Here is a 26,960-nt window from a genome sequence, read left to right as displayed (position 1 = left end):
CAAACACCATGAAGAAGAAGTCTGAAGAGACCTGGCCCAGAGCCCCAGGTTTGGGGGATGCCTGACTCATTCATGTGGGAGCCCATGCACTTCACCCCAAGGCACAGGGCAGCATTACAAGAACTCTGATGTGCGCTGACCTGAGGAGGTGGGTGTTATTCCTGGATGCATTCTACAGCCACGGAGACTAAGGCAATGAGAGCAAAGGTCTCCAACTCACCTAGGATGGGATCTGCTGAAAATATGCCTCCATTTCCTCCTCATACCTGGAGATGCTGTTGTGAAGAAGGCACAGGTCCTCAGAAAGCAGCGCTGGGGTTGGGGGAACAATTAGGGATTTAGCCTCTACCTCAGTGCCTCCACACTCCCACGTCCACCCCCATGCCCAAAGGCGAGAGCAACCAGTGCCAGGGAGGACTATCTCCTGGGGAGCGAAGAGCAGGGAGGCAGGGCTCTGACCACGTGGTCTTCCTGTTCAAGGCTCTGAGGTCAGCCAAGGCAGCTGAGCTCTCTCACTGAAGAGGGCCAGTCTGCCTAGCTCTGGGCCTGGGCTGTCACAGGCTCAAGGTAAGTATCTTGAGGCATGTGCTGGGGTGTCTGAACCATGAACCCAAAGACACACAGCAGTACCTCAACACTCAAATAAAGGAGGAGCCAGTTTTTCCTGTCATCTCAAGATACTAAATAGAGATAAATGGAGGTAGTGTCAAAACAATTGATTGTACAATTTAAAAAAAAATCTCAGTGAAACATCAGCCGGTTTCTAAAAATGGAGGTGGGGGAACGGGACAAGGAGCATATGAAAATCCCCAGGAGGACAACTAAGGGCACTCTGTGAGGGGGTACCCAACTTCTGGACCTGCTGGGATGCTGCCCAACTAGCCAGAGTCATACCTATTATCCCCTGCTTCCCTTAATGCTGCCATTGCTTCCCAAACTCTGCTCATCTAGTGTCCTGGCTGTAGTCACGTGACAGTCCCACTGAGACAGCCAGGCAGAAATCCTCCAGATCTTATCCCAAACCCTCCCCCATGTTTGACTCTCTCTCACTCTGTACCAAAAGCACAACCATGCTGCACGCTTGCAGGTGTGCACACACAAACACACACACGTACACCACACCTAAGAAGACCGCTCAAGGCTCTATGTGAAGCTATCTTGTTCTGACATTCCTGTCCATCCACGGGCAGTCTCCTACTACGGGTGTTCATTTTCACCCTCTGGTCCTCTTCTTCCTTGTTGGAGACATCCCAGGGCGACGGCTGGGAACACCTTCCCTCCACGGCCAGACTGCCTGCTTTCAAAGTCATACCTCCACCAGTTGCCTCTGGAGGACCCTGAACAGGCCTCCTCAGTCTCTCGGGGCCTCATCTGCAGAAATCTGGGAGGAGAGCAGGCCTGCTTTGTGGTGCTGCTGTGATGATTACAAGAGTTGCATTTACAGAGTTTAAAACTTGTGCTGACACAAAGTAGGGGCCACAGCAGACTTAATTCTATTGGTTACACCTGGACATAAAACTTCTTTCCCTCATGCTGGACCTCTTTCTAGAGGCCTTTCTCCTCTTTCTAGTTCCTTTTATCCCTGCCTGTGAGGGGGTGGGGTTTCAAGTATTGCTCCAGGCCCTATGTCCAGCCCAGACCTCCCTCCCAGGGTCCCTCCCATTGCCATTCTCTCCTCCATATCCAGCTATGCCTCTAAAGACTTGATGAAATAAAAATTGTATTTCATGGCAAGACAAAAACAAGACAAAAAAAGTTAAACATAAACTTTTTCGTTGCTCATTTGGGCCTCCTCCCTTCCATTTAGTGTGCACAGGGCATCCGCACCAACCCTATCTGCTTAGGGGACAGACAAACTTCCTTCTTTCTAAGGAGTCACAATGACCCACTACTTGCTTTGTACTGCAGGGCTGGATTATATCAACTGTCAATTCCTCATCTGACACATGGCCCTTTGTCTCAAAAAATATGTAACTGTGCTTTGACCTGTAGGGTGGAAAAATCCTCTGAGCTTTCTGAAAAGCTATTTCCTGAGTTATAATCCTCAGGCTTGAATAAAATGTCCCATTTCCTTCTTAGAGCAATTACTGATTAATTTCTTCGTCCACAGACTCAAAACAGCTGATAGCGTCCAGGGTTCCGGTTCCCTCAACCTTTGCACTGCGGCCTCCATCCTGGCTCCTCACTAGAACCGGAAACTCAAGAGCCCTCCTCACACTTTCTACTCCCTCGGCACTGCCCCTCCACTGAGCCATCCACCGCCGGATGCTACTATTTACTGAGGCTCTGAAACCCAAACCCCAGCCCTCGCGCACCCGGCAATTCTCCGGGTGTGGCCCGCTCTCCACACCTCCAGTCATGTTTACCGCTCCAGCCCCTTCTCACACCGATCTTCCCACCTGGGGCAGCATCACCAAACACAACCAACACGGGCCCCCAACACCCAGGTCCGGAGTTTGCCAGTGCCTTTTTCTCTGCCAAGACTGCCTGTAATTCTCTGTCCACCAGGACAACATATACTTTCTCTTCAAGCTGAGTTCGAAACCCACGTACCAGTGGAAGAACTGTCTCCACGCACTGGGCTCGAGAGGCCTCTGGGGTACAGGGGAGCCTCCGCGCGGGTTCCCGGGCCAGGTTCACCTGCGCCCGCGAGTATTGGCGGCACTTCCGGTAGGTGGCGGAAGTGCGCCCGCTCGGCGCGAGGAACTACAAGTCCCAGAAAGTCGTGCGCCGGTGGCTGTTTTTCTCGCTCTGGTGGCAGTTTCTCCAGTTGCGGCAGCAAACGTTATTCCTCGCGGCGGCAGCATTGTGGCCTTTGGCGTCTGGGCCTGGAAGTCGAGGGAGACCACTTGCTGAGGAGCACGGAAGACGTTTTCGCAGAGCTGGCTAGAGCAGAGGAGTCTGCTACACCGGGTGTTTGGCAAAGGCTCAAAGGCCGGCCAAGGAGAGGGTAGGGCCTCTGGTGTGTTCTGAGTGTGGAGTATGAAAGTTGGAGGCCGGCTAACTAGCAGTGCGTCATTCTGTGTGGTTGCTTAGGGAAGCTTGTTTGGCTTTCTCCAGTTGGTCCTGAGTGGGACAGGGCCAGAAAATAGGGAAGCTGGCAGTTAGTGAGCAAGTCCTGACTGTTTTGGACCTGTTGCTACAGAGATTGTAGGTCAGAGAGTTTTGTTTATGTGGCCTGACCATTGTGTGCATATTCAGCCTCACTGCCTTGTGGGACTGACTTGCTATCCTGCCCTGGCTCTTCAAGGTGGGAGAGACCACAGAGAACCTTCCTAGGCCGGCCTTCTGGCGGGAACCACTCTGGCTCTTAATGAAAGAGGTTATCTGTGATAAGCTCTTCACTGAATACTTTAAGTATTTAGACATCACTTAAAACTTAACTAATTTATAATTATGCAAAGTACTTTCATGGTTCCAACATGAAAACTACAGACACAAAAGTGTCCTAAGAGAAGCTCTTTGGCTGCTCATCCCTATATCCCTGTCCTCTCCCATTGGTAATTATAAGTTTTGGATTATCCTTCCGTTTAAAAAGTATAAGCAATACATTCTGCAAGTGTGTCCCACACTCTTCCTTGGGTACAAGCTTCACTACTATACCCAGTGCTGACACACTTCATCGTTTTCCACCTAACCGTTTGGTGGGAGATTGTTCTCAGGCAACTGCCAGAGCATCATTGTGGGTCAGGACTGCAGTGCCTTCCACCAGCCTGCTACTGATGACATAGAAGCTGTACTGAGTGTTTCACAGAGTGCTGCAATGGATATTCCTGTGCCCACATCATTTTGCATTTTTGCCAGTGTAAATTTGGAATAGATCTCTAGAAGTGGGATATTGGGTCAAAGCTAAGTGTGTTTTTAATTTTGCCAAATTCTTGTCCTTTGGGGTTACACTTGTTTGCATCCCACCAAATCACTGCAGATGGTGACTGCAGCCGTGAAATTAAAAGGCACTTGCTCCTTGGGAGAAAAGTTATGACCAACCTAGACAGCAGATTAAAAAGCAGAGACATTACTTTGCCAACAAACGTCCATCTAGTCAAAGCTTTAGTTTTTCCAGTAGTCATGCACGGATGTGAGAGTTGGACTATAAAGAAAGCTGAGTGCAGAAGAATTGATGCTTTTGAACTGTGGTGTTGGAGAAGACTCTTGAGAGTCCCTTGGACTATAAGGAGATCCAACCAGTCCATCCTAAAGGAAATCAGTCCAGATATTCATTGGAAGGACTGATGCTGAAGCTGAAACTCCAATACTTTGGCCACCTGATTCAAAGAACTGACTCATTGGAAAAGACCCTGATGCCAGGAAAGATTGAAAGCAGGAAGAGAAGGGGGCGACAGAGGATGAGATGGTTGGATGACATCACCGACTCAGTGGACAGGAGTTTGAGTAAGCTCTGGGAGTTGGTGATGGACAGGGAAGCCCGGCATACTGCAGTCCATGAGGTCGCAGAGTCGGACACAACTGAGCAGCTGAACTGAACTGAACAGTGTTTGGTAGGGCCTGTTCCTCACAGTTTCATCAGCTGGTTATGGCATCATAGTTTGTTTTTTTTTTTTTTGGCATCATAGTTTTTAATCTTTACCAATCTGATAGGTAAAAAGTGTTATTTCAAAATAGTTCTAACTTGCATTCCTCTAATAAATGAGAATTTCTCTAGTTATGAGCATTTTTAATATATTTAAGAAGCATTTTTTTGTTTTGTGAACTGTTCATATTGTAGCCATTTTCAGTAGGCTTGTTGATCTTTTACTTTAGCTTTGAAAGTTCCTTACTGGTAATAATAACTTTGCAAATTGCAATTTTTGACAGTTTGTAATCTGTTCATGTTAACAGTGTTGTGGGGTTTTTCTTACCCAACAACAATTGGTTTTCTTCCCCAATAAATAGAAACATTTATTTTTACACTATCAAATTTATCAGTATTTTCCTTTACTGCTTTTGGATTTTGATTCATGGGTAGTAAATATTCTCAAGTTTTGGGGAAATTCACCCATGTTTCTCCTAGTGTTTGTATGTCATATTTTACATTTAAATATTTAATCCACTCAATTCATCCTAGTATGAAGTGTGAGGATTTCATTTTCTCTTTTGCAGGTATACTAAGTATACCTGTATATGGTATACTAAGTAGTTTAGCTAAAGTCTACTTTTTCCTCATTGAGGTGCCCCTTTTATCACTTAACACATGCAATTGAATCTATTTCTGAGTTTTCTTTCTTTTTTTTTTTTTAAGATTGTATTACTTGATTTTATTTTACACTAGGTGGTGGACACAAAAGCAATCCTCCTTAATAAAACTGACAATTAGCTTCACTCAGGACATTTTTAATAATGCACATTTTAAAAAAAGTATTCATCTTACAAATTGTTCTGCAATCCAAATATACAACAGCTTGGAAAACAATGTTTAGAAAACAAAAGCCAATGTAAAAAGACAGATTAAAACAACTAGAACAGTACAGGTTTTATATGGCTCTGATTTTACAGTTTTCTTACTGCATCATCAATGTCAGAAATCTGTTCCTTCAGCTGGCTCCATTGTTCAGGATTTAAAGATATACCTTTTCTTCCTGGTTTCATTTCACCTTCTGGATCCATCCAATATTCTCTAATATCAATTAAGACTTTCCCTTTAAAGTCCCGAACACTAACATACCTCATTTTCCCAATCTGAAACATGTTACCATCTCTGCTGCTGCTGCTCTGCTTGGAGGATGACAGTGCTCTGGAAGTTTCACCAGTATTTTGCTTCTTTACTGGTTTTTCTGGAGCAACTTGCTTTTTCCTCTTTAGCTTTTTGTCAACTTCACTGTCAGAATCGCTACCAGAAGAGCTTGAAGAAACAAGTTCCTTTGACTTAGGCATTCCACCAGGGACCGGGCCACTGCAGCTATTTCTGAATTTTCTCTTCTGTTGAATTGGTCTGTCTACTCACATGCCAGTACCACAACTTTAAAATTATAGATGCTTCATAATATGGTTTACTAGCTAGTAGAGTTGGCCCTCCCACATTACCTTTCATCTTCAGGGTGTTTCTGGCTTTTCTCTCTTGTTTATTATTTAGCCCTTATAAACTGACAGGTGTTGAAAGAGGAGCTAGTAATAATAGTAGTAAGAATAGTAATAGCTTAAGAGTTTGCCGACTACCAGCCTGGTAAAGCACACACGTGTATTGATTCAGTACTCCTCTTAGCAACCCTATATTAACTTCCACTTGGAACAGATAGGAAAACCGAGGCACAAAGAGGTTAAGTAATTAACTTGAGTGGCAGAGCTGGTAAGAAGCAAAGCCCAAGATTTTGAACCCAGGTCATCTTGCTGCAGAGCTTCCCGCCCCCTACCCCCAAATATATGCCAGTTCTAGATCAGACTGACTTTGAAACCCGAGATTCCCTCCACTCCTGGTTTGGTCTTGGCCATGTCTCCTCTCCTCTGGAAGATCAATTTTCTCGTTGCCAGGGGAGCCCTCAAAGTTGGGGTGTAAAAGCTGAGTGTTGGCAGGAACCACTCTGCCTCACATGGATGAGTGGAGCTTGTAAGCAGAAACCCAGCACCCCACCCAGGGACAGATGGAACACTGCTGAACAGCTCTCCCACCAACCGGACCCTGCAGGCTTGGGTGTGCTCGTAATTCCAGGAACAATCATTGCTCTGTTGGGCAGCGCCTCATGCAACTCCAGGGGGTGCCCCTCCCATGCAGAACACTGCTCTCATCTCTTTCCCATTTTGTCAGTTTTTAGCTTTTCTTTCTCTTGGTGTCATGAAAGGAACTCCTGCCTTTGGCTGTTCCCACTGAAAAGGCAGCAGGGATATTCTCTGCCACTTGATAACCTGCTTTATCAGAGGATCACCTCTCAGAGGTAAGGAGACTTGTCAGCCACCTGTTGCTGCATCCTGTGTGAGTAAATGTTAATTAACCTCTAAGTACAATCTCTAATTCTGTCTCATCACCAATGTGGCCCTGTTGATACACTTCTGTTAAGATGTCAACAGGGCTGCCTGTGAGAATGCCCACGCTGAGACCTAGCCCTGTATTCCTGGAAACAGCAGCAGTGAAAAAAGCCTCTACTCTTGCGCTCCTGGAAATAACTTCTTTGCTAGGTGTCCTATTTAAACAGTTTGAAAGTGGGCACCTCACGCCAACTTAACACCTAAGATGCACCTTGGAGTATTGCCAAATGAACCTGGCAGAGGGCTTCTTGTTGCTGAGGGTTTGATTTCAGCAAATAGTTGGATCCAATGGGGAAGGAGCTTTTGGACCCACTACAGAGGTGGGGACAAATGCCATTCTCTTTAAGAAGTTACATTGCTGGTGTCAGAAGGATGGTCAAGCAAACACTCCCATCTCTGAAGAGCTCTGGTTAATGTCTAATATAGATGCACACTGCACATTAGGGAGGGAGAGGAGGTGCGAACAATTTTTGGTTTAACTTTTTCTTGTTCCTCCCTAAAATACAGATTTTCTTTCATTAAGTGAAAACAGCAAACACTGACCACCAGGAAAACCATAGCCAGCTCGTGGAATGGATCCCAAGCTTGTTTCAGGTCAGACACTCAGGTGAGATACACTCAGGAGATGGGAAAGGGTTGAAGCTGTTCCCTCCTGAGACAGGCTGGGACCTGAACCCTGGGATCCTTTGCTGCAGTGCCTGCACCTGGACAAGTGGTGTCCTCCAACAACAAAAAACTAAGAAGCTAAAAGGGACTAAAACTAGCTGTGTGCATACACAGTTGGGGCACATTATCAATGATGAGATACAGAAAGACCAAAAACTGAGCAGAAGCAGGGTACTGGCAGGCACCCTGTACAGAGCGCCACCCAGGGGGTGGGCAGACCACCAAAGTGACCGCTCCAGCCCGACTCCTGGATACACCCCTGCTCTCTCGCCACAGCTGTCTCCTCCTCAGGAAGCCAGCAAAGGAAGCTGTTACTTGTTTTCCCTCCCCTGAGCTGCAGCACAAATCCCAATAAAGCCTTGCCTGAATTTCTTGTCTGGTCTCTTATCTGGAACTTTCACTTCTGTGATGAGATTCTTCAATGGATTTCAAGTCCCCTCCAGAGGAACTACTGGGTACTCTTAATGGTAAATCCCTGGAACCTAAGAATGATAGGAGGTGTGGTTGTCACACATTTTTTACTTCCCAGAAGCCAGGTACACTTAGCCTCTCAGTTCTTTATCCTGCTTCTTCCTGATATCCTCAGACAAAGAAGGAGATAGTCCACACGATTCTATTTTTGTTCTGGTTTTTTAAAATTTGTTAAGTATCATAGGAGCATTTAAATATTTTTAAATGGGACCAACAAACTATTTACCCATTCCACTTTTATTCTCATCCATGTGCAAACATTTTTTTTAAACATTATGACAGATATCTTACAAGACGGACGGGGACGCGATGTAGCATCCTGCTTATCTATGAAATGCAGTTAACACATCAGCTGGACCTATTTCCTGAATACAGGGTGACACTTCTGTTATTTAAAGATGTAAAAAATGCTGCGGGCTTGAGAAAAAAGGCCATGGAAGGTGCCATTGATGGCTCATTAATAAACCCTACAGTGATTGTTGATCCATTTCAGATAATTGTGGCCGCAAACAAAGCAGTTCACCTCTACAAACTGGGGAAAGTGAAGACAAGAACTCTATCTACTGAAGTTATTTTCAATCTTCCCCCAAATAACAATATTTCAGAGGCCTTGAAAAAATTTGGTATCTCAGCAAATGATACTTCAGTTTTGATTGCTTATATTGAAGAGGGTAAAAAACAAATCAAGAATACCTAATATCTCAGGTAGAAGGTCATCAGTTTCCTCTGAAAAATCTCCCCGAAATAACAAATATTACAGAAGTCAAAAAGGTATATAAACTATCTTCACAAGAAGAAAGTATTGGAACATTATTGGATGGCATAATTTGTAGAATGTCAACAAAAGATGTTTTGTGAAATGACAGAAAAATTAAAAAATTTTCAGCTTTTATAAAAAAAAAACATTATGACAGTATGATCATGTACATAATGTATTTTTCACTTCATATAATTACAGACTCTGCATAAACATTAGAAACTACAGAATCCACATAAAACAGATTAGATATCCTCAAACGGTAAAATATTTAAGTAAAAAAGAACATTGATACTATAAGTAAAAAACACTGATACTACATTTTCATCAACTGAATCTTTTTTTTTTTAATTAGAAAAACTATTTATTTCTGCTCCTTTCATACATCTTATTGTTCCTGAAAGTCTTCCATATATATCTGAAATGATGTACTGTCACACACTCTGTTCAAAGGCAAAGCACCATTGGTAAAGCTGATCAGCTGTCCAGAGTTCTCAGCTTATGGGATCACGCATCCTGATTTTACATTAATTTCTGAAGGTCAGAAAAGTCACCTCCAAAAAATGTTAAGGGATTTGTAAAAAATAATCACTTTATTCAATATTATAGCTATAGAAATGAAGTACATTTTAAGAAATGAAAAAAAAAAACCCAAAACCGAAAATGTCACTTAACATCATTGGTACATCAGTGAAGGCCAGCAGGAAAAAATACTGATAAGCTTGTCTCTGACACCAAGAAGGTATTCTAGTCCATGCTTTAATATGCTTCCTATGTTTTCAGTAGATGTTTCTTTTCTGCTGCTTTTCATCCTTCTCTGTATTTCATATCTGAGGACTGGTACAGCCTTTAAAATTTCATTAACAGAAGCAAATTCAGTACCTGCTGATTTCTTCTCAAAAGGCACTCTAACCCATCAGATAGCCCGGCAGTTTCATTCTCATGAATACTCTAGCCATGAAAAAACTCAATAGGACACACATGAATCCAATGAATAGAAGAAGAAACCTATTGAGTTTGGGGATGTTTGGTGCATTGGATCGGTCCAGGATTATAAAACCTAAACCTCCCATTGTAAACAGGAAGCTGGATGCAAGTCCTTCCATAATATACTGTCCATTTACTCTGTAGGCTAAGAAAGCGACTGGTCTCTGATGGCCGTGTTCATCAGTCACGGAGCCGACACTTGGAGGCTCAACAATAACATCATAAATGATTCCTCCGGTGATGAGGAAGTAAGACACCACCACCAGAGCGTACACCGTCATGGCCAACAGCATGTGCACCCAGGGCGGCTTCTTCAGCTTCAGGTTCAGGCATTCGAGCACTAAGAACGGGACTCGGTACAAACTCTCCATGTTGGCGGCGGCAGGGGAAGCTGTCGGCCTCAAGCCCCACGCGCCACCCGGAAACAGGCCCCATCAACTGAATCTTTAATCATCTAAGGAAACATTTCCCCACATCAGTGCCTATTTTATTGTCCTTGTTCCTTCTCAAATCTAGGCCTCAGTGCTATTAAGAACACTGTTTAGTTGATCACCTTTAGTAGGATTGTCTTTTAAGGAGTCCTACAAAAGCAGAGGTGCAGAGATTGACCATATGTCATTACACTAAAAACTGTTACTTAATAGTTTTCTTCAAGGATGAGTTCTCTGATATGCAACAAGGGAAGAGCACCACGTGAAAGCATTTCTTCACTGATTATATGCATAAAGTTTTTTTCACTATGAATTCTTTGGTGTTCCATAAGTCAGATGGTCTGCTGAAGGCTTTTTCACATTACATTCATGTGGTTTTTCCTCCTATATATGAATTTTCTGATTCACAATAAGATAAAAATCTCCATCTAAAGATTTCCCACATTGGTTACATTTACAGAGATTCTCTCCAATATGGATTCTTTGATGTCCAATAAGGTGAGAGTTCCATTGGGAATACTTTTCCCATGACATTTATGAAGTTTTTCTCCAGTGTGAGTTCTCTGAAGTGACATTACAAAGTGAGAACTCCAACTGAAGCATTTCCCAACTGATTACACTTTCACATTGAAGAGAAAGGCTTCTTTCTCTTCAGTGTGAGTTCTTTGATGTGAAATTACATCAGAGCTCTGAAGGAAAGATGTCTTATATTAACTGTACTCATTAAGACTTCTCTCCATTATTTGATAGACATTAAAATAAAGGAAATAAAGGAAATGACTGAAAGACTTCCCACATTGATTGCAACAGAACAGTTTTTCTTCAGTATGAGTTTTCTGATGCCTAATTAGTTTAGAACTCCAGCAGAAAGCCTCCCACATTCATGGCATTCATGGAGCCTCTCTGTAGTACAAATTATGTAATGTCAACAGGTGGGAGCACCAGGTGAAAGACTTCCCACCATTGATCACATTATGCAGTTTTTCTTAGGTATGAGTTCTTTAATATGCAACCAGATGAGAACTCCACTTAATAGATTTACCACACTAATATTGTCATACTCTCCAGTATGAGTTAAGTCCTATCATTCTAATTCTAGACATAAACACATAACCTCCAATTTTTAAAGTGTCCCTTGAGGGATTGTTTCAAACTTGACACTAACCTCCAGTAGGTCTTGACATACACAAATATCATGAACAATACTGGAAGTGGCAATTGTGAATGAAGAGCTAGGAAAAGAAGGAAGACCATATAATTTGGTGGATGAAGATCCTGAGGAATTGGTCATCCATTAGCTCATTCCCTACTCTGAAAAAGCTCCACTCTCATACACCAAAGTCCTTATTTGACTGTTATTAGAGCCCTGAAAAATTGCTTTAATCCTTTATGTTTCAGCTTTACCTTTTCCTATTTTCCATTGGCCATAGTTTTCCAATTACAATCTAAGCCCCTAGGGGCTGGAAGATGATTCTCACGTGGCCTTTGAATTCTTTTCCGTAGGCATTCAAGGCCTGCTTGTTGAGCAAATAACTAAATATATGTAGATCTCTTGGCTCTGCTGCTAACAGTTTCTGTCCCCACAAATAGGAAGAAGACTGCCAACCTAGAAGATTATTGTGCACACCAAGAAGATACTGAAGCCACATGGGAGCTCTCTTGGTTGTCCAGATGGTTGGCATTCATTAAATTCCAGTTCCAAAAGAACAGCTGTAATGGTGATTGTTTCTATGTTCTGTGATCTGTGGATATGAGGCAGAAGAAAGCCAGATCTTAGCTTGTGAATGGGACCCTTCTCCATTTTCTCCAGGCTTCAGCTGACACAATGTAATAAATCCTGCATCACTTTATCCTATGTTAAGTGTGAACTCTTACATTCACACCAGAGATGAGGTGTCTCTGGCCTTCTGAAGCAGTCAACTTATGACATGAAGTTACCCACAGCTTGAAATTTTTCCTAACTGAACCTTTATTACTTTCATGTTTCCTTTAGTGACAGAGTGGTGAGTACAGAGGCTCCTGCCATGAGACTAGGGCACTGCTGGCCCTCCTGGTGGCATCATCCACCATTCCCTTGGTTGGTCATCCTCTAGTTCACCATCCAGGCTGCTCATATAACCCTGACAGATGTTCATTCATCTGAAGGAGGTTAGTGCAACACCCGCCCTCCTACCTGCTGATCATGCTCCCAGAGCATTTCCTTCACCTGCCTCCCCACACACTCCCCTTATGCACTCCGGGACAAATTCCCGGGTCCACCAGGGCCCATCCTTTTGTTTCAACATTGCTTCTTTTAACTACGTCATTAGTGAAAAGATGGTTAATTAAATAGGTGGAAAAAAACACAGAGACCCTACTACAGAAATATAAAGTTTATTTATCTATGTTCTCTTTCAACCCTTCTCTATATGCATAAATACTTTACACAAATATCAGTGCAGACTTCTTGGTATTTTTTTTTTAAACTTACATTATAAGCACTTTCAGGTTTCACGAGTATCACTTTTAACAACCAATGAACAAACAAATTAGAACAGCAAATCAACTGAGCAAACACCTAGGAGCGAGTGATGTATTTATTAGCATTAACTCCCCACTGCTTTTCTTAAGTGCAGGGCGGTGTCCCTGGTCGTCATTTGGTCTTGAGAATTTCATCACCAGAGACTTTTTATTCATATCCGAATCCCAACCAGGATTCCTAAGGTGACACTGCTGCAAAGGTGACGCCACCTCAAATGGCTTGAGGGCTAGGAGGCAGGCTATTACTTCTTGCATTTCACCCTGCTGTGAGTTTTCTGGTGCCCTATCAGGTGCGAGCTCTGCGTGAAGGCCTTTCCGCACTTGCTACAAGTGTAGGGGCGCTCGCCGGTGTGAGTCCTCTGATGCCGGATGAGATGGGAGCTCTGGCGGAAGGCTTTGCCGCAGTCCGGGCACGGGTAGGGCTTGGCCCCGGTGTGGGTCCGCAGGTGCTGGGAGATGGCCGAGCGGTCGTTGAAAGTCCTCCCGCACTCGTGACACGCGAAGGGTCTCTCCCCGGTGTGAACCCTCTGGTGCTGCCTGAGGGAGGAGCTCTGCACGAACGCCTTCCCGCAGTCCCGACACACATAAGGCTTCTCTCCCGTATGGATCTTCTTGTGCACCGAGAAGTACCTGGGATTCCGGAACGTCTTCCCGCATTCGCTGCACCGGCACACCTGGCTCCCTTTGTGAATTCGCGTGAAGGTGATCTGCGGGGCGTTCCGGGCACAGGGCCTCCTGCCCGCGTCGCCGCCGCTCTTCACGGCCTTCCCCGCGCAGCCGCGCTTTGGAGGAAGCTTTACGCATGCGCCGCGTGTCCCCTTTTTAAGCCGGGGGTCGCGCTTGCGCAAGCGCTTTCTAGGAACAGCCCTCTGAAGGGAAACGCAGCCGCGGTCGGGGCCTGTGTTTGCCTGGGGATGGGAGCTGTCCCCGGACGGCTGCGGGGGTAGGGTTTTTTCCGAAGTGAGTGTCACCGGTTTCAGCGCTGCGTCCCAGACCCCGGGGGCCCCGGCCTGCAGAGCCTCTCCGGAGGTGGAGGGCCGGGCGTCATCCGCCGAGGACCCCTCCTCCTCCTTTAGGGGGCAGGCGGGCCCCTCCTCAGGAGGGCCGGGCTGTGGTGTTAACTGCTTGCTGTCCAGGGTCGTCTCCCACCCTGAAAGAAACCCAGACTTGTGGACCGCGTGGGGAGAAAATGCTGAAACGGTTTGACAGTAAGACATAATCAGATATCCAGAAGCTCCCTCCCGCCCCAAGTGCAGCCACGCAGGCTGGGGAGGGAGACCGAAGCACTGAAGCAGCAGAGCTCGGCAGAAGCCTGAGCGTCTGGGTTCTCATATTCCCTTGGGGTTTGGACAGCAAATCAGTCCTTCACTGGACCTGAAGCTGCCTCTGTTCACACCTTGCCTGCCCCTCTAGGTCTACAGCGTCAGCTAAAGGCCTGGAGGCTGCAAGGGACTCTTGAGGGCACATGTAGGCCTTGCGCTGGGCCCAGAGGAGATATAAGCCTGGAATTAGAGCCTCTGGGACATCCCAGTCCCGGGACGGTGGCGGGGCCTTACCCACAGACACTAGGTGTCCAAAGGTCTCCAGCATCACGTCGTGGTACTCAGTCCGCTGCATCGGGTCCAGCAGCCCCCACTCCTCCGTGCTGAAGTCCACGGCCACGTCCAGGAAGGTCACCGGATCCTGCAACGTCACACATGTGTCCCAGCAGGAAGGTCAGAGTCCTTGGTAGGTACAGAAGAGAGACTGGGAGGGACATTCCAACAGAGCTCACCGTGCTGGTGTCCCCCAGCTTTGGAGGTTTACTGGGAAACACTGCCTGGGGCCCGTAAGAGGTCCAATGAGTGTGTTGTGACGAAACCAGAGTCTGGGACCCAGGTTGGAGTTCCTTCACAAGGAATACAAGTGCCACAAACTGCCTTCTGTTTCCCCAAGACCTCCCACAGGGAACTACCCCTCGGGTTGCCTCGGGCTGGGGCGGCAGACCAGCTGCAGTATGATCAGTCCTTACAAGATGCTGACCAGGACTCTGGGAGTAAGAGGTCATCCATTGCCCTATGTGTGGGAAGCACTCTGCCTACAAGGGGCAGAACCTGCTTGAGAAGCAAGAGGCTGGAGCACCTGAATACAGCCATGCCTGAAGCCTGCCTCAGACCACTCATTACACGAGACCACTTCTGTGCTCAAGCCAGGTGTCAGCCCTGACCAAGGCCATACACACACCATTACTGGCCACTTTCTGAGTCTCAACAGTCAGTAAGACAGGACCAGTCCTGTTTTGTCTACACCCTGGCTCTGGTTATTTTGAAGCAAATACCAGGCTTTGTTTTAGTCACAAACACCCAAGTCTGTGTTTCTAGAAAATGAAGGCTCTTTTGTTTTAACTGAGATCCAGCTGTCATCTGCATGCCAGGGCTCAAGGCTCCCTGCCTCTCACTTGGCCCTTCTTCCTCTTCTGTCCAGATTTTCTGACTCCGGGTCACTGTGCCCCATCATGGTCTCCAATGAATTATGGACACTGGATGGCAGGCCTGTCGGGGAAGTCAGGACTAGAGAAGCAAAGTGCGACACTCCCCACTCACCTCAGGCAGTGCCTTTGCGGGCCAGGTGGCCGTGTCATTCTCCTGCTGAGCCACGGGAGGGAGAGTGCCGGGGGGGCCCTGGGTGGGCAGCGCTGAGAAGAGACGTCAGCACAGGATTAGCAGGGCAAGGGCAGCCCACCTCTGGCTCTGGGATGCCTGGGGCCGGCACACACCCACAGCTCATCCCATCAGTGCCCCCTCTGACCTGTGCCCGAACCCCATGTATGTGACCACAGGGCACCGGCGTCCCTCCTGCTGGCCCCTCTCCCTGCCTCTCCAAGGACTGTTCTGGAGCCAGGCCTCCACTGAGGCAGCCGTGTCACCGCCACACCACCTCAGCAGCTGGCTTCACAACTTCTCCTCAAACACAGAGACCCACTGCTGGCCTCCGAGTCCTCTTTCCCTCCCTTTCTCTCTCCCTTCCTCCACCCTCCCCATGGAGGGTGGGACTTCCTCTGGCTGCCAGGACCAGACTCATTCCCTCAAACACATCTTGATGCAAATTTTACCAAGTTTCTTCCACCTTAGAAAACAGCTCTGCCCAGCTTTGTGATGCTTTGATGTGACTGTCCCCATGTGTCCCCACACGGTCCTTGGGCTTCTATAATGATGATGCGCTCCCCTCCCCCCACTGCCCCCGCCACTATCAACGGGACACACAATATGACTCAGGCTGGCCCGCCAAACTGTCGCTTCCTCCTGGCCAAAATGACTGGATCAGGGACAAACCCCGGCCCCCCACCTAGCCGATGAGAGCCAAAGAGGCAATTGCTGGAACATATAGGAAAGAGAAATCCCATGCTGGGAGCCCCTACATGAAAACAGTGTGCATTTGAGTGAAGCTACCAGAGGTATGATATAGCAGAGGACAAGCCCTGAAGACATTTGGAACCGCTGGGTCTAGCCATGCCTGAACCTGAATCACTCTGGACATTTTCAATAAATTGTATTTCTCCCTTGGACCACTCTGTGCAAGGGTTCATAGCGGCCACAGCCAAGAAGTTCAACAGATATGCTGACCAAAAATACAGGGTTCCTTGGAAAGCCTATCCCATCATCTTCTGTAATACTAATTGGTTTCGTTAACCCCCGTGGTGTGACATGGACTCACTGACTTTCATCTCATGAGCTTGACAACCGTCTTCCTGGCACCTATATTAGTTCCCTGCTGTAACAAGCTGCCACGACAGTGGCTCAAAATAACACGAATTTGCTGTGTTACAGCTATGGAGATCAGAAGTTTGACACAAACTCAAGGGGCTAAAATCAAAGTGCTCCCAGGGTTGTATTCCTTCTGGAGGCTTAGGGAGAATGTATTCCTTGCTCCTTCCAGTTCCCGGAGGCTCGCTGCTCATGACACTTCCCTTATAGCACCGCTGCTTCAGCAGTCACATCGCCTACTCTGACTGTGACCCTCCTGCCTGTCTTCATAAGGATCCTTGCAATGACCTTGGGTCCTTCCAAATAATCCAGGTTAACCTGTCCATCTCTAGATCCTTAACTTTATCACACATGTGAAGTCCCTTGTCCCTTTCGCCATGTGAGGTTCAAGGGGTTCCAATGTGGGTACCTTTGGGACCCTCAGCCTGCTGATCACAGCACCCCAGACTCGGTGCACATGAAGAGACCACTCCTGCGGCTGCCAGCCCCGCTCTCTGCCCACATCTGCTTCTCCAGGAAGCTCTGTTCTCTGGATGCCACTCTCCAGGCTCAGATTCCCTCCCTCCTCCTCAAGCATCAAAGTCAATCAGTCAATCATTCATTCACTCAAGAAGCATCTTTCGAGTACCCATCATGGACATAGAAAGTGGAGGTGAGCAAACAGGTGTCCCTGTGCTCCATAGAACTCAGCCTAATGAAGATCAAGTCTCATCAAGGCTGGATCCCCAATACATCCCAAACATGTACCATCTCCCTGGCCCACCACTACTGTCACCCACTCTACCCCATTGCTGTCAGACGCATGTTCATTTGTCTGACTCCTATCTTTCTTGCTAGGTTGGAGGCTTGTTGAGCTCATGAGTCCATGAGTCCTGTCTGTCTCAGTCATCATCTTATCCACAGCCCCCAATGAGTGTGTGATGTTAGAAGCCACGCCAGAAATACATATACATACACCTCTGTGATTGAGATGGATGCAGCAGGGATCGCAGAAGGATAAAAATGAAGCACATTATCTGCTGGCTTCCATCAGAAATGTGTGGAGGGCTCATTAAAGAACACAGTGCCAGGGTGGGAGGGAGGTTCTAGAGGGAGGGGACATATGTATATTTATGGCTGATTTACATTGTTGTACAGCAGAAACTAACATAACACTGTAAAACAATTATCTTCCAATTAAAAAAAAAGGGACACAGTGCCAGGACCACCCAAGAGTTTCAGCAGCTTTGAGGTGGGGCCTGAGACCTTCCATTTCCACAAACAGGTCCAGGGATGAGGCCGTTCTCAAAGTCCTTTGACCTTGTGGTAGTGACAGCTATGTCAGCAAGGAAACATCTAAAGCAGGGGTCCCCAATCCCTGGGTCACACACAGGTACTAGCCCAAGGCCTGTTAGGAACCAGGCCACACAGCAGGAGGTGAGTGGTGGGTAAGAGAGCAAAGCTCCATCGTCTGATCCCCGTGGTTTCCATTATAGCCCAAACTACACCGTCCATGCCTGTCTGTGGAAAAACTGTCTTTTACAACATTCCTTGGTGCCAAAAAGGTTGGGGACTGATGATCTAAAACTCTGATTCCCCAAATGGGGTTGGGGAAGAGGAGGAAGCAGATGCCCTTGGCCTAGATGGAGTGGGCACCACCCTTCTGCCACCCGTCAGGAAGCCTGGGTTCCTTTGCTCCCACCCTCAAGACACCCTCCCAGGAGCAGCCATCTTCCCACCCTTCCATGGAACTCACTTTCCTCCTCAGAAATCCAGGTCACGTCCTCCACCAGGGCCACTGCCTGCCGGCAGTCCACTGGGTGCTGTGACTCCACCCACAGCCGCAGCTTCTCGGGCAGCGCGCCCAGGAACTGCTCCAGCACCAGCAGCTCCAGCATCTGCTCCTTGGAGTGCGCCTCGGGCAGTAACCACTGGCGGCAGAGCTCCCGGAGCCGGGCCAGCGCCTCACGGGGACCAGCCACCTCCTCAAAGTGGAACCCCCGGAACCTCTGCCGAGCCGTCTCAGGATCAGCCGTAGCCTTATCCAGATGCTGAGGGGGCTCCCTGAGAACCTCTGGGCTCAGGCCCTCATCTTCAGCATACAGGGCCCGGATCTGGGCATTCCGGGGAACAGCCATCTCCTGGTTCAGGGTGAGGACTTCAACCACCTCGATCTTCATCAGGTGATTCCCAGCAGGAAAAGGATCCAATTGAGGTTCCAACTGAGCCTCAGAATACTCTGCAAGTTGAAAACAGAGCAAGACAGATGGGCAAAAAAATGCATGAAAAGTTTTGCAACGTTGTTAGCCACCAGGAAAATACAAATCAAAAACCACTGTGAAATACCACTTCCCAGTCTCTAGAATGGCTATTATCAAGGATGGGTGGTAACAGCTGTTGGTGAGGTTGTGGAAAACCTAGAACTCTTGCCCACTGGTAGTAGGAATACAGAATGCTACACTACTTAGCAAAACAGTCTGGTAGCTTCTCAACAAGTTACACATAGCTTTATATAATGATACATGGGTTTCAATCCAAAAGAATTAAAAACACATGTCAACACAAAAACTTGTACAAGAATGTTCACAGCAGCATTATTCATAATTGCCAAAAAAGGAGAACAACTTAAATGTCCGTAAAATGATAAATGAATAAACAAAATAAGATCTATCCATACATTTGTCTTTGGTAATAACAAGGAATGAAGTTTTGATACATACCACAGCATGAATGAACCTTGACAACCTTATGCTAAGTGAAAGAAACCAGACACAAAAGGCCACATATGTATCGTTCTATTTATATGAAATGTCCAAAATTAACAAATATAGAGAGACAGAGTAGATGAGTGGTTTCCAGGAGATGGGAGAGTTGAGGGGGTTGGGGGGTGACAACTTCTTTAGGATATAGAAACTGTTTTGAAATGAGATCATACTGATGGTTGCACAACCTTGTGAATATAATAAAAACCACTGAACTGTTACTTTCAAAGGGTGAACTTTATGATATATAAATTATATCTCAACACAGAATAACAAAAACAACAAAAAACCCCAAGAGACAACAAGAACCGTGTTGCTATATATGCCTGCAGCCATGAGGTGACTTGAACCTGATCCCACCTCCATGGGGGCCAAGAATGAAAATATCTGGGAAAGGCAGGGATGCTGGGTCTTGGCATAGAGTCCAGAGAGCATTTGCTAAATGGAACTCCAGGATGGCCCTGAAATGCTAAGGAACGTGCACAAAGTAACAGGAAACAAGGAAGTTCTCTACAACTCCAAGAAGAAATGCTAATTCTGAATGACTTAAAGATTTAAAAAATAAATTTAAAAAGGTAAATAACACAAATTATGATTTACTTTCAATTAGACTTGTTTTATAAAGACAGAAATGGCATGGCTGATATCAAGAGCAAACCTGCACTTTCATCCTTGCTATTGTAAGTATAAGTGGTTAAGCACAGCTCTACTTGGAGAGGAATTTATAGCATGAACTCAAAACCTAACAATGGATGCCTAGGAACTTTACCCGACTAATCTGCTTATATCAGGAAGCCATCCAGAGATGAAGACATAACTTCTGTGATACCCAGAGAATGAACACACAGACAAAGGCCAGCCAAAATGAAAGTTAAAGTGAAGTCACTCAGTCGTGTCCGACTCTTTGGGACCCCATGGACTGTAGCCTGCCAGGCTCCTCAATCCACAGATTTTCCAGGCAAGAATACTGGAGTGGGTTGTCATTTCCTTCTCCAGGGGATCTTCCAGGCCCAGTAATCAAAACTTGGTCTCTGGCAAGAGCCACCAGGCTCAGTGGTAAAGAGTCCAAGTCCACCTGCCAACGCAGGAGGCATGGGTTCCATCCCTGATCCGGGAAGATCCCACAGGCTGTGGAGCAACTAAGCCTCTGTATCACAAATAATTAGCCTGTGCTCTAGAGCCGAGGAGCCACAACTACTGAGCCCACGTCCTAGAGCCCCAGCTCTGCAATGAGAAGCCCGAGCACCGCAACAGAGAGTAGACCCCACTCTCCGCCCCTAGAGAAAGGCCAGCGCAGCAACAGCAAAATAAAAGTATATATATATAAAAAAAAGCTGGCTGAGGGGCCCGGTGGACAAAGCATTTATCTCAATCAGACTCAACAGCGCAGCCATCCCAGCTGAGTCAGTAGGCAGAGGGGCCCCAGCAGGGAGGCTCCTGTTCCAGCCCGGAGACAGATTCTGGCCGAATGGAGCCCACGCTGAGCCTCTGATCCACCTCAGAACAGCTGTACCAGCGCCTATCCCACTTGCTATACCTCAGCACGGCCCAGGGTTCCCAAGATCCCCACTAGGGAACTGATCTGAGTACACAAAGAGTTCACATGGACGCCTAGGAACTTTACCATACTAATCTACTTATGAGCAGGGAGCCAGCCAGAGATGAAGACATGACTTCTGTGATATATACAGAGAATGAATATACAGATAAAGGAAAGCCAGTATAAGAGAACAGAACTCTGAACTACAACTTCTGTGGCAATAAGCCCAGCTCTCAGGACTTGGTTGATAACTTCCAGTTTTTCTTTCTGACCCCCAAGCCAATAATCTCCAAACAGAATCTTCTCTTTTTTTTTCACCATGATCTCCCCCTCCCAATCTGCTTTACTCTCAGCTCAGTTAGTAAAGAATCTGCCAGCAATGCAGGAGACCCCGGTTCAATTCCTGGGTCAGGAATATCCCCTGAAGAAGGGACAGGCTACCCACTCCAGTATTCTTGGGCTTCCCTTGTGGCTCAGTTGGTAAAGAATCCGCCTGCAATGTAAGAGACCTGGGTTTGATCCCTGGGTTGGGAAGATTCCCCTGGACAAGGGATAGGCTACCCACTCCAGTATTCTGGCCTTGAGATTTTCATGGACTGTGTAGTCCATGGGGTCGCAAAGAGTCAGACATGACTGATCGACTTTCACTTCTCTTCACTTCAAACACAAAGGACAGTGGTTGACCTCCCCTGCTAGATTCGACTCTTGAGTAATAGCCTCTGCATGTCCTCTTTTGAGTGGGCTTTATTTCCACGACACTCATTTCCTGAGCAATGTGGTAAATGATGGAGTAAAACTGGAAGACACAGGTAGTATTGAAACACAGGTCAAGAAAGTTGTGAAAGATCCCCGTGTAAGCATTATAAAATTAGTACATTGATTTTAGGGGGACTATGACAACACTGGAATGTTCCCTGTCATATTCCTGTAAAAAGCAGAATAGGAAATTACTGTTGAAAACGAGTCCCCCCCAAAACAACTTCCCCGCCGAGTTTACGCTTAACCTCTCTTATCCAAAACTGTATCCCCTTTCTTGTTCCCTCTGACTTCAATTCCGCGCTAACTGAACATCAATCAGTGTCAGATGACCAAAACTGCTGTGATGGATAGCATCGTACTTTAATACAAACTGAAGCTGTCTGTCCAGGGCAAGATGAGCTAACAGATCCTGGAGCCACGGATCACCTGGCCAGAGACGTCTTGATAAGTCATCTCCAACTGTACGACGCTATGGAGCCTACGAGGCTCCTCTGTCCATGCGGATTCTCCAGGCAAGAATACTGGAGTGGGTTGCCAAAAAACAGGATTAAGAAATGTCAAAAAAACGATGATTAACCCCAGGCTCTCCAATCTTTCCCTTTAAAACACTCCACGTAATAAACCTTTACTTTGCTGCAAACTCCCCCGGTTGGAGTTTGGCTTTCTACGCCAAGCGCACACGAAGTCAGTTACATTACTGTGGAGTAACTGCAACTGCTTTAAAAAAAAAAAATCTGAAAGCGACTAGGAGTAGCGGCTGCTTGTTCGCCGTCTCCGTGCTTTCCCTCGCCGTCTGTGGCCACACAGCACCTGCCGCGTGTGTCGCCGCGCACTTAGCTGCGGCGGCTGCGGAGCTGGTTTTGGCAGAGCCCATGGCCACACCAGACGACTGTGTACTAAGCGCGCCCGGCCCCTCCTCCTAACAGTGAAGAGTTTAGACGCCTACGCTCCCTTCACAGCCGCCCCGCCTCCTCTCCAAGTTCTAGGAGCTTAAGGTCGCGACTTCCGGCCTGGACGGAAGTACGTCTGCTCCCGCCGCACTACAACTCCCAGGAGCCTCCAAGTCGTGGGACTTCCGGCGCCGCCATATTGAGGCTTTGGGCTCCTCTGAGGCTTTTGGCAGGATTGCGGCGCACTCGCTTCTCATCTCCTCCTCTCGCGTTCCCTCTCCCGGCCTTCCTGGGTCAGTGCGGCGGAGCCTCCATACACACCTTCCCGAGCTGCAAGTCTGTCTTGTTGGGCGACGCTGGGTGTCGGGAGCGCGGCCACTTGCCTCGAGAGTAGCGAGCACCTGGATTCCCGACCTATTTTACTCCCCCGCCCCCACATTCTTTCCCTGTCTCCTTAGGGCTTTTTTTTGTCTTCCTTTCTCCGAATTTTCTGATTACACACCTCGACTCGGCAGCGGCCTCCACGGACCTCACAGGTTTTGCCCGTTGTTGGCGCGTGATCCGACGAGTGAGTCAGCTCGGGGTCAGAAGTCGCCCAGTGCCAGCTGGGGCCGCCCATCCAGACTGGCCTTGGGCGCTCCAGGATTGAAAAACAGCTCCTGGGCCACGCTGTCACTTAACGGCCGCTGCCCGGTCATGCCTTTCCTACTTTTAAAGTGACTTTTTCCTTGATGAAAATCATGACAGACATTTGACCTTCCATTTCCAAACCCTTGCCCCAACTTTCTCTCAAATAAGGCTTTGAATTAGTTTCATGTGGATGCTTGCCTGCCTCAGTTCATACCTGCGTTATCTTGAGCATTTATTTAGTTCCCTTCCTCAGGATTTCTGGAGGCTTATTCCCTCCTGGATGGACATGAGTTTAAGTAAGCTCTGGGAGTTGGTGATGGACAGGGAAGCCTGGCGTGCTGTAGTCCATGGGGGTCGCAGAGTCGGACCCGACTGAACTGATTCCCACCTCCCCGCCCAGTCATTCTTGACTTGAAAGTACAGTTTTTTCTTTAAATTACAGCTCTTAAGGCTTGGAATTTCTCTCTGAGGATAACAAGGTGGGGCTCCCTAGGGGCTCCGTGCTGGGCCACAAGCACCATTTTGAGTAATACTCATGCATGACACTTAAAAACCTTAATTCTCCACATTGCTTAATAGCTTTTTTTTTTTGCTTTTTTTAAATAGCTTTTTAATTTATGAAGTTTACGTTTTTTATTCCTTGGTTAATCAGAGGAATTTTTATTTAGTGCTTTCTCCCTTATAAAAAAGTTGGGTTCTTTCTATTCTACTTCATTCGCTCTAACTGCACCCCTTCTTTAATCTGGAGCATATGTTTACTTCCTCCCCATCGCTGGGAGCACCAGCTATCCTCCTTTGTTGCTGACTTAGTGTGTCTGCCCTCTCCCTGCTGGAGCAGCCCTTCAGGGGGACACTGGTTGTGCAGTTACCATAAACACCTACTGGATGCTGTGCAGTACCTGAAATGGCCGAGGTAAGTGTCACTCCAGGCACCTCAGTCCTCTGTCTCATCTCAGGAACAACTGCCCGGTCCCTCTAAAGGTAACCCTCAATGCTCTTTCGGCCCCACTTGACAGAAAATGAAAGCTCTGTGTACTAGCTAGCAAGACTGAACCTGGATCCACACCTCACTCAAGCAGGGCTGACTGACCTACCCACTTGCCTTGGGAGCTGCATAAAATGATCCCTCAGCCACAAATTCCAAGTGCTGGCTTTCAACCCACCAGCTGAAAAACCCCCAGGGGGTGGGGGTAGGATTGGGGGAATGTAGTCCCCCCATCTGCAATTCCCTATCTAGCTAGGGGGCTATTTTACAAATTCACTGAGCCTTTGGGCAAGGGGCTTAATCCTTCTGGGCCTCAGTTTCCCCACCCTAAGTGATTAGGGATCTTAAGGCAGGTACTGCGAGTCGTAAAGGCTGATGGAAGCTGTTGTTTTCTTCTCTCATGCTCTCTCCACTACCTTCAGGTAAGCTCTCTCTCAGTGCCCAGTTTTCCAGTGAAAGCTTTGCTACCAGACCACAAAAATAATAGTAACTAATTACAATGTCCTTCTACCAGCCTGTTGCGGGGCTCAGGGTCCGCTCCCCTCATCCCTGTTGCACCCTCCCTTTGTTTAGGATGCCCTCAGCTCACCCTGTCTCCTCCTTTCTCCATTTCTTACTTCTCAGCTCTGGACATCTTGCTTCATCACCTTCTAAACATGTCTACCCTCACTGGCCTGCTGAGGCTGCTAACTGGGTCTCACGCATTGGAAACTCCTAAGCCAAGCCCAGAGGAGGATGTGCCAAAGCTGTTGATGATCTTTACACAGTTGGCTTTCAAATCAGTAACAGCAGCTACCATTTCATGAAGCCCTCCAAGGACCTGCCTGGGCTTTTACAACACCACAGCCCCATTAAGCAAGTGACCAACTTTTACACAGATCCATGCTGGGAGAGGCTGAGAATCTGCAGAAGGGAGCACCTGGGAACCAAACCCTGTTCTTTTATGCCTTTTATACCAAAGAGGGCTTCACATAGCTACAATCTTTTCCTCAAATGTGCCCAAGAGTGTCTCATCCAGAAGTCACTGCACTTGCTACCTGCCTGCCAAGGTGATGTCTTTCCTAAAATCTCTGCTTCTCCTTGCCCATCCAGCTCTCAGGTCAGATGTCATCTCGGAGCTATCTTCCCACCCAGTTCTAAACCAGTATTGCCCACCCGTGCTTCCCTACTCCTGTATCTTCCCCATATATACACTCTATTGTTTCATTTTTCTTCATACCATTGATTACCACCTTTAAGTATCTGGCTCATTAATTTCTCTCTCCACCCTCTCTAGAACAGCACTGCTCAGGGGAACGTTCTTTGGTGAAGGGAATATTCCAGATCTGCACTGTCCAACATAGTAGTCGTTAGCTGCAGGTGACCGGTGAACATTTGAAAGGCCAGCACAACTAAAGAACTGAACTGGTAAGTTTGTTTTAGTAGGTTTAGTAGGTTTTAGTAGGTTTACATTTACTCAGCAACACAGGCTAGTAGCTTCTCTGGAATGAGTGTAAGCCCAGTGAGACAGGGGCCTTTCCACCCTGTTTATCATGGTGACCCTTCCCTGTACCAGCACTTTGCATTTTGGCAAGTGATCAAGCAGTATTTGTTGACACATCACAGCTTCTAAGTGCTTTGGTGAACAGTGCACCAAGACATTTGGGCCTTTCAGCCTTATGCTTGCCCATATTTCAAATTTCAGGAAATCTCATTGGCACTGAAATTGCGTCCCATCTGTAAGTTATGGGAAGACAGCTGCTGCTGCAAAGTTCCCATCTTTTACTTGGGAGCCTAAGCAGGTCATGGGGTAACAGGACCTTGGTTTAAACCCCCACCTGCTTCTTCCCAGATGAGCCAGGTCAGGGACTTGCGTTCATGCTCCCCCAGCATGAATGGGTCTGTGGAGTTTCTCTGGGGCTGCTGGCTGGAATAATTACAGGACTTAAGAACGGGACTTCATGCACTTCTAGCCTTTTAACCCCTCAAAAGAAGTCAGTGTTTTTACATGGCCCTCTAACATAACCTTCTCCAAATAGAGCCTGCTCACTCCTTACCAATTTATTCTTAGGTTCCATTTCAAAAAAGTATCAATAACAAAATCTTTCCTCTATGTTAAAGTGGTTATTCCTGCTTTAAGCCACAGGTATTAAGTTTCTGTATTTTATACTCTGTTGTAGCTGCTCAACTCTTATAACTATTTTAGAGGATAAGTTGTTTTTTTTTTGAACACATTATCTAAAAATAGGTAAAAACAGGTGCTCATTATTACAAGCTACAGATATTTTCTCCTTTTCAGTATTTTTCTCATTTTGTGCTTTAGTGAGAACAATGCTATGTATAGGTTGCAGAAAGAACCTGTTAACAAAGCACCTAGTGTTCTGTCATTGAGTAGCTCATGTTCTATGGAAACCTATCTTTTAATAGGAAGCTAGACAATATTCACTGCCTGGGTTAATACAGAGATGCAACTAATTATCTACTTTGTTCTAAGGAAAAGTTGGTTTTAACATTTCTCTTGGGCCAACTTTACACTTTTCCAGAAATCCTTCCATCTTACTGTTTGTTCATTCCTGTACTTAACAAATACTTACTGAGCCCCTATGCTATGTCAGGAGCTGGTGACACAGCAGGAAGGTGACAGTCTTCCATTTTATGAGCATAGTTACTGGCAGGACCTCTCAAAGTGGAAGGTCACCCTCTCACCCAATTTCCTTCTCTGGAGACAATCACATCCTATAGTTTCTATATTCTCCCAGTGGTAACAATTGCTATATTAATACCTGGTGTATGTTTGCCTGTATATTTTTAATGGAGAAAAAAAAGACATTGGTATCCTGTATGTCTGTACATCTTTATATACGTTAAGGCGGGCTTCCCCTGGTGGCTCAGATGGTGAATCTG

General features: G+C 46.7%; 3 protein-coding genes and 1 pseudogene across 5 annotated transcripts in view; 1 reads left to right on the top strand and 3 right to left on the bottom strand.

The window, feature by feature from the left end:
- Window positions 1-5,315: 5,315 nt before the first annotated feature.
- LOC122692717 (activated RNA polymerase II transcriptional coactivator p15-like) lies at window positions 5,316-5,871 on the bottom strand. The gene has a single exon (XM_043900563.1). The coding sequence runs from the start codon at window positions 5,869-5,871 to the stop codon at window positions 5,488-5,490; it is 384 nt and encodes a 127-aa protein (XP_043756498.1). The 3' UTR covers window positions 5,316-5,487.
- Window positions 5,872-8,401: 2,530 nt separating this feature from the next.
- On the top strand, window positions 8,402-8,986 carry LOC122692712 (annotated as a pseudogene).
- A 203-nt stretch (window positions 8,987-9,189) lies between these two features.
- On the bottom strand, window positions 9,190-10,266 carry LOC122692715 (oligosaccharyltransferase complex subunit OSTC-like). Its single transcript, XM_043900561.1, has one exon. The coding sequence runs from the start codon at window positions 10,207-10,209 to the stop codon at window positions 9,760-9,762; it is 450 nt and encodes a 149-aa protein (XP_043756496.1). The 5' UTR covers window positions 10,210-10,266; the 3' UTR covers window positions 9,190-9,759.
- Window positions 10,267-12,626: 2,360 nt separating this feature from the next.
- ZNF274 (zinc finger protein 274) overlaps window positions 12,627-26,960 on the bottom strand; it is a 23,499-nt gene continuing 9,165 nt past the window's right edge. For all 3 annotated transcript variants that reach the window (XM_043900518.1, XM_043900520.1, XM_043900521.1), the window contains exons 5-8: window positions 18,268-18,750; window positions 15,372-15,463; window positions 14,346-14,472; window positions 12,627-13,939 (exon numbers count right to left, since the gene is read on the bottom strand). In XM_043900518.1, coding sequence (XP_043756453.1) covers window positions 13,032-13,939; window positions 14,346-14,472; window positions 15,372-15,463; window positions 18,268-18,750 — 1,610 coding nt within the window. In that variant the 3' untranslated portion in view covers window positions 12,627-13,031. The remainder of the gene's footprint in view (window positions 13,940-14,345; window positions 14,473-15,371; window positions 15,464-18,267; window positions 18,751-26,960) is intronic.

This window comes from Cervus elaphus, chromosome 4 (genome assembly GCF_910594005.1).
Source record: "Cervus elaphus chromosome 4, mCerEla1.1, whole genome shotgun sequence".
NCBI lineage: Eukaryota > Metazoa > Chordata > Mammalia > Artiodactyla > Cervidae > Cervus > Cervus elaphus.
The sequence above is the reverse complement of the archived record's forward strand: the minus strand, read 5'-3'. Positions and strand labels throughout refer to the sequence as shown.

What these genes read in the sequence shown, in the direction of transcription:
- LOC122692715 (XM_043900561.1), bottom strand. Translation starts at nt 10,209, where the DNA reads ATGGAGAGTTTGTACCGAGTCCCGTTCTTAGTGCTCGAATGCCTGAAC.
- LOC122692717 (XM_043900563.1), bottom strand. Translation starts at nt 5,871, where the DNA reads ATGCCTAAGTCAAAGGAACTTGTTTCTTCAAGCTCTTCTGGTAGCGAT.